The 7,886-nt window shown below is 41.2% G+C and overlaps 1 protein-coding gene across 1 annotated transcript in view; it reads right to left on the bottom strand.

Moving 5' to 3' along the window:
- Positions 1-780: 780 nt before the first annotated feature.
- The window catches only part of hapln1a (hyaluronan and proteoglycan link protein 1a), a 12,513-nt gene continuing 5,407 nt past the window's right edge, over positions 781-7,886 (bottom strand). Inside the window, exons 2-4 of the mRNA XM_084321786.1 lie at positions 5,751-6,119; positions 3,480-3,782; positions 781-3,205 (exon numbers count right to left, since the gene is read on the bottom strand). Of these exons, the coding sequence (XP_084177912.1) occupies positions 2,916-3,205; positions 3,480-3,782; positions 5,751-6,119 (962 nt within the window). The 3' untranslated portion in view covers positions 781-2,915. The remainder of the gene's footprint in view (positions 3,206-3,479; positions 3,783-5,750; positions 6,120-7,886) is intronic.

Raw genomic sequence — 7,886 nt, 5'->3', positions numbered from 1 at the left:
GGTATTTTATGGTATCACTTTATTATTGTTGAATATATATTTTTTAGATATTGAAAAAACGTTAAAAGGGGTGCTCCAGTAGCACACCATGGTACCGCGCTGCGTCGCGGGACTCCGTGCTGCGTCACGGATCTGGTTGACTCCGAGTTCGATTCCCGGACTCGCCGTCATTTGCCGAATGTCTCCCCCTGCTCTCTCTCCCGTTTCACCCTACAACTGTCGGTCATGCTTGACCAGAAAAGCGATAAACGCTAAAAAATTAAATTAAAAAAAAAAAGAAAAAACGTTAAATCTCACTGCAAAAATACACAACAGACATTTTGTATGTTTACCTGAGTGATACTTTTGATGTATTTCTTTTCAAATTGACGAGGAAGGGGTGGTTAGGGATATATATGATTGTATTCATAAAGCTTGATTGCTATCATAATAATGCTAGGAAAAAGGTTGATAAGGTGCTTTTTGTTTAATCCCAAGCCCATGTATACCAACACGTACCAACTGTTACTACAGGGGTTTGGTTCCCATTCTTTAATTTGGTGTGATGGTATTTGACTTGTAAAACGCAAAGAAGGTAGAAAACTAAAGTAAGTAATCCTGCGGGTTTACTACTCTTGGTAATGGAAACATGACTTCATGCCATGAGACATTGCCCTTCATCTGCCAACTTAAAATACAGCTGCTTAAACCCCAGGCATAATACACGCTGACTACTTGACTCCAGTGGAAATGGAAACATGCGTTATTGCAAATCTTGAAATAAAGCCACAGTCTCAACAGTTTATTTTAAACAAGGTCTTTATTTTCGGTTCTGTAATTTTGTTCAAAAAGGTACATGGCATTATGATACAAAAAGAAAATACCTTCACTGAGTTTTCTGTGCATACAAATGTGATATCAACATGATTTTGTGTTTTAGTTTTAGCTTTTAGTAAACAATGTGTCACCAAATGAGCACATGTGACCTGCAGTAAACATATGCATTGAGTATGCCAGTGCCAGGTATGAGACAAAGTATATAAACGAAGGGTATGGAACACAATAGGACAGCATGATGACCACAGGCATTTTATTCTTATGAGCCAAAATTGCCTTTGCAAGGGCTAGTGGTTGTGGCTTACATTTGCACACCCTTATCTGGTAGCCTTGTACTGTATGTCCAAGTATGCTAATTTTGTGTCCACAGGAACCTACTAGTAGTAATTCATGACAATTTTATGTTGACTTGTCTCTCTTTGAGTCTGTGTTCTCCTTACCAAAGAAGAAGACTAGGTCAGACCCTGCGTTTAGTGAGCATTGTGTGAGCATCAATAGAAGAATTTTGTGAGAGGATGCTGTGCCTTAGGAACGTTGATTGAATGGACCACCCAAACATGTCGGGCCGTGTCAGTGCACACTAGTCCACTATGAATTGGGTCTTGTGGACAGAGTGCCCGTGTAATCTCCTTGTTTGCAGGTCGTAACCTCAGCAGCACTGTGTAATCAACTGAAACCACCTCTGAAACCCATACGGTCTGCCCACGTGGATCTTACCCTGGACACAGGTTCAGTGTTGCACACACACATAAGCTACATCTGCTCCCGCCACTTCAATAGCCAATATCAGGTTTCCTCTCAGTCGGAAAAGGAATTGCTCCGACTCTAATGCAATCAGGGTGCACATTTTGGCTGTTTCGTGGGGCCATGGGGAATTTAATTATGTTGCTAACTTTGTCTGCACTCGATAGGATTTAGCAGGAATGATATGACCTATATTTCCTCAGATATTGCAGGGACAATAATGATTACCTTGAACGGTAAAGCTTTGATCAAGGGACAAAATTTTCTTAAAAAATAGATCCAAAAATCAGCAATAAAAAAAATACAAAAGTTGCAACAATTAGTGACAAACACTATTAGAAAAAACATTTACGAAAAAAAAAAAATTATTACAATAGTAAAAACGCTTTGTGTAGCTTTTGATTATCAATTGATTTAACTCTAGCTATAGCTATTAATGTTGAATGGGTGACAGTCCAAGACATTTACATTCATCTTTTCGTTAAACAGAATGGAAGAGATTTGATCACAGTTCATAAGGTTGAAAAGCTCTCCTGTTGTTTAGGAGTTGGAAATAAAGATCAATGTTGAAGAGAGAAAAGTCCAGTTAAAGTAACACATACTGCAGGGTAACATCTTTCTATCCTAAACAATGACAGCTATGCTAAGAACCAACTGATCCCTTTCAGGTGTACAAGTTCACATGAGATTAGCATTTTGAGAACTGGACATTTTAAGGTTGTCACAGTGGCTACTGGCCCCTGAAAGCTATGACAATTTAGAATGCAGAGATGGAATTCTGAGAAAAGATTCCAAAATACTTACACCTGAAAGGTCACTCTCACATGAGGTCACATCACTCTCTTTGTTAGAGCTGATGCTTGTTTAATGTAGGCTATCATATACCATTATTAAATTTTTTATCAGATTTAAAAGCTATTTGTTATGTGTGCAGTAACATACCGTAACTGCTCTAAAAAAGAAACTCTCACTTCACACGTCCAATCTCTCTGTGGACAAACCAAACCTGGAGGATGTTTCTCAACCATCAAGTCCTTGTCTCTGTCACAATGTTATACTTTAGTGCTATGTTGATGTTTCACCAACAGTCTGTGAAAAATGAATGCTTGATAACAGGAAAAACAGCTACAATAACAAAATGTTGATCACTGCAGTATGAAAATGAGCTTTTACAGATTTCTTTTTTAAAGGTTATCACAGTTTCAGAAACGCAATGAGCTCATACTAGTTAAGTTCCAATGTATGTCTTAGTTTTATTGTTGTTGTTGTTGTGGTGGTGGTGGTGGTGGTGGTGGTGGTGGTGGCGGTTGTTGCTCTTTGGTGGTTATGACTTGACTGTGACTAAACCTGGCCTATCACTGTTGAGGCTTGAAGCAGTAGACACCATAAAGCTTTTGCTTCTTGTCAGGGAAACCCAAAAAGCGCACTGCAGCCTCTGTGGGGCTGCAGTTCTTGCGGGGGGTGGAGATGGGGTAGCGGACACTGCCGTCAGCCAGCCAGCCAGCATCACAGCGGTCGTAGCCATGCAGCTTCCAGGCAGCATATACCTGGCCCACCTTGGCAATCTCAGCTCCGTCTTCCAGGCAAGCCTGTACAGCCTCGTCAAAGGTCAGCCTGTCAGGCTGCACCAGCCAATAGAAACGACCTGAGGCAAAAAAAAAAGTTGGGTATTTTAATATATTATTCTTGGATTGTGTTAGCCTTGTGGTGTCCAACTTTCAGATGGTATTTGATACAATGAGGCAAGCAAATGTGTACATTGTGTGTTAACGTGTTTTATTTCCCTCTACATAGCCAAGCTATACACACATATTTGAAACTGGACAGTAAATTGACCATGACCGTCAAGCTTTACTGCTCGAATACCATCATCTATTGCCACGCTATGTGACCCGGGGGTTTCACTCCAGGAAACGTACCCTTGAGTTCAGAAGTGTAGCAGAAGACGTCGTAGCGGCTCTTGGTCTTGTCACGCTGGCCGTAGGTCCTGAGGCCAGCTCCAGAGCTAGTGCCACCACATGGCTCTCTGGGGTTGGTGATGGGGTACTGCACGGAGCCGTCGTTCAGCCAGCCAGCGTTGCACCAGTCCAGACCGCCCCTCCAGGCCTCGTAGAGCTGGTCAAAGGAGGCAACGTCGGAATCCTGACCCACACAGGCCTTCTCGGCATCGTGGAAGTTCAGGTTGTAGCGGCCCAGACGGGGGGAGTAAGGGAACACAACGCCTTGTAGGGACAGAGGAACACTTGTTAGATATAATCAAAATATAATATATCATAAGTCGGAAAAGGAGCTCCAATCAGAAAAAATAAGTAACTGGTTGTCTTAAAAATATTGTTCTTTTGCTTATTATTATTATTATTATTATTATTATTATTATTATTATTATTATTATTATTATTATTATTATTATTATTATTATTATTATTATTATTATTATTATTATTATTATTATTATTATTATTATTATTATTATTATTATTATTATTATTATTATTATTATTATTATTATTATTATTATTATTATTATTATTATTATTATTATTATTATTATTATTATTATTATTATTATTATTATTATTATTATTATTATTATTATTATTATTATTATTATTTATGTATCCTTACAACCATTCCATGAGTATTGCATTTGAGTAACCAGTTTTAATACAGAGAACTACAACATTTTATACAAACAACGCAATCAAATGGCACAGTGCATCTTAAGTTGTCAAGTCCTGTCTTCCAATTAAAATAGTGGCACTACTTTAGGTTTCGTTCGATCTCTCACATACTTGAGCATCCATGGGTTTCTTTTCTATACACTCATCTCATCCCAATACTGATTTATAGCTAGTCAGGCTTCCAGGGGAATGGAGAATGTGTGTGGTCTCCGAGTATAGACTGGTCCAGCCTCTCCGGGGAGGCTGGCATAGGATATCCAGACTTTTATGTTAGTGAGTGTAAGCCTATTAGTCTTTCAGGTCCAGCGGCTTGCTACATGTCGAGTGCTAAAGGAGTGGTTGTCTCCAGAGAGGCTAGACTTTGCTAACTGCCTCATTTCGTGGCTGTCTGGCCCTCAGCGGGGAAGGAGGAGCCCATCTCATGCAAGCTACGTGTTAAACACCTGAATGTTCCAAATTCCAAACAAGCTACTTGACAAACTGTCTGAACTGCTTGACTATAATACCACAGTAAGATGCCATGAAGGGGTTTCAAATAATAATTAGTACACTTCAATACATCATTTTCTTTTAACTTTTTGGGAAAAATACTGTCTCAGGTCATTAGAGTGAAACTTTTGAATACCCATGAGAAGAGAAATACACTATAGCTTACCTATAGCTCTGACGTTGTAACTTCTATGTCTGAGACAGTGTTTTCATTATTATACTGTAATAATGATGGTACCACAGGCATCATCATTTTTCTCTAACTGATCTTCCCAGAGCCAGCGTTGTTAAGCCCAAACCTTCCTGTCCTAATGTTACATGTGCGTGTCCGGCCTCCACCCAAATTAATCCTTTGCACATGTGAAAAACCCTCAAGGTAACCTTGGCGGTGGCGGTCATATTGTGCTGAATAATACCGCCATGCTGAAGTGATTCATGAACATGGGATGAATAGATTAATAGACCTGATGGGAAACAGCCCTTTATTGTGTGCCACATATTAAAAAGGAAGGACGGGACTTTTAAGATTTATGCAAATATGACGAGGCACATGTTTGGTGTTATGAATGGATTCGAGGAGATGGGAAATGTGTTTTGTTTTACAACCAAATCATTACAATAGCCTGGGTGAATTAACACAAGCTGTTTGGTCTTTTGTCCTTTGTCTTTCAATAAGAAATCAATTAAAAGGATGTTGATGTTTTGATTTTGAAGGACTGAAAAGCCCTTTGAAAAGATTCTCTGGTGGCTTTTCAAACACTCATTACTACCAGACAGCAGCCGGCTGCATGAGCGGAGAGACATAAATACACATTAAACGACAGTTGAAAGTAAACAATATTATACATGTACATATATGTACAGTATATATACAGTATACATTTACATAAGTTATTGATATTGATTTACTGCTTATCCAGAGTGATGTACACTATGTGAATTGATGGGATGGGATGAGATGACAGGAGATGAGGCGACGCCCCTCAATGAGCTGAGGAGAGATCAAAAGAAAATACCTACCATCGGTGGAGTCAACACTACCCTGCACCTCCAAGGTGACCTCCTGGATGCTGTCTTCCATGCCGGTGATGATCTCGCAGCGGTAGGTCCCCATGTCGCTCAGGGCGATGTCGTTGATCATCAGTGAAGCGTCCTTGTTGTCGGCCTCCACCAGGCGGATGCGCCCATTGTAGCCCCCGAAGCTCTTCTTGTGGAATCCCATGGAGACGTAGACGTCCTCCTCGGTGTCGTCGTCCATCACCTTGGTCCACTTCACCCTCAGGCCCATGAAGCCGATCATGGCCGAGTCCTCATGGAGCCGGCAGGGCAGGGTGATGTTGGAGCCGCGTGTGCTGAAGAGCTTCGGCGTCAGGGAGGGGGGGCCACTCACTGGGGAAGACAGCGGGAGGAAACATTGGTAAAAGGAGCCGTAAAAAGGCAGTTCTGAGATAACTAGTGATGTGTTATGTAATATTCTCACATATGCCAAATTCAAGGCATTTGTGGCTTAGCTTCTGGAGTTACCTAACACATAGACAACCACACCTGTCTGGGAGGGAAATAAAAGTCTATCAGAATAGCTTGAACTGTAAAGTCTCTGTGTGCTTTAATGTCCTGCTTTATAAAGCCTATAATGACTGGACATTAATAATGGATACTGTTCACCCATCCCTGTCACACTGTCCACCATGCAAAAACGATCCTGTAACTTCATCTTGCCATGTTCCCAGAATCAGCCATTGTGGTACAGGAATACATCCAATAATGTGCACATAATTACAGCAATATGTGGCTGCCAATGAGGCGGCGAAACTTGCAATCTATCATTTGCATTACCATCCATCATAGTTTTTCTCTTAAAATGTACACTTAAACTGTAGATTCTGCTCATTCCGTGCAGTGGTTTGCAAAATGTCCAAATGTATTTACAATACGCTGTAAAGTTATATTAGTCTATATAGTTGTGTTTCCATAGATGATTTATTAATGTTTTCCCTGGAATATCACTTTACATGTTGGATGTATTATTTGGCTTGCATGTACTCATACATGCACACGCACGCGCACATGCACACCCACCCACAATCTTTCTCTTCAGGGGCAAGTATCATCAAAGTGGTCCTGTTAAGCTGATTAGATTATTACATTGCGTTTTGGGCACCAGCCAGTCTCCTGCCTCTGGGGTTTATCATATGCAGCTGCTTCCCTCCCAAATCCTCCCTTCTATTGCAGCCCCTGGTACTTATCAACCTTCAGTTACTCAGCATTAACCCTCCAAATTAAATGTTCATCCTTCATCCTCCCCGACTGAGGAGTGTAGAACATGTGCCGGGCGTCCCGCCCAATAGCATGAAACAAAAGTCAGGATTCAGCAAAAAATAAAAATGATTTAAAAAAAGGTGACAACTGTAATGGCTCGTGAAACAGATCGCTTTCCCCCCATCACGTTACGCCCCTCACATCATTCTTTACCTCTGTTCCCTTCCCCCTTTGCTCTCCCTCCATCATTCTCTCTCTATCTGTGAACCACCCTAGGAACCGCTCAGGATCCAGCTCACCGTTTGGCTCGTGGAGGTCCTATTACTCTTCTCAACATGGGTTCCCACAGTCCCCCTGACCTCCAGGCCCGTTAAGGCCTCACAGGGCTTGTTTGGTTTAGCGGACTCCACCCAGTGAGAGGATGTCTGCCGCTCTGTGCAGTAATAAGGACCTGATAGATGGATGACCCTTGACCTAATCGCCACAGGCACCACCAAAAACCATCATCCCTATTTCTGTGTGTGTGTGTGTGTGTGGAGACAGAGGAGTGAACACCCCCTGGTGCCACAACGACTGCGCGCTGGATATTGAGTTAAACGTCATTATTACCGCCGGGTGTTTATTTGCTTTTATACATGAGAGCACCTGGTGCTTATTAGAGACTATCTACGGATTGAGACTTGACATTTGATGGACGTTTTATAGCACACTGCCAATCTACAAGAAACAATTAAGTGGTATGCCATGCAATAATGTTAACCTGTGAATATATAAGTCCATTTTCATGTCCAAACATATCCCCAAAGGCACTTCTAACAGGAGTTTTTAACTAGAAAAAACCTGCTGCACAAGTTGTCAGTAATCTTATGCAACAAATGGACAAAAAGACATGGAGCC

Source organism: Notolepis coatsorum (genome assembly GCF_963971535.1).
Source record: "Notolepis coatsorum genome assembly, chromosome: 1".
NCBI classification, from domain to species: Eukaryota; Metazoa; Chordata; class Actinopteri; order Aulopiformes; family Paralepididae; genus Notolepis; species Notolepis coatsorum.
This window is presented reverse-complemented; position numbering and strand designations above follow the sequence as displayed.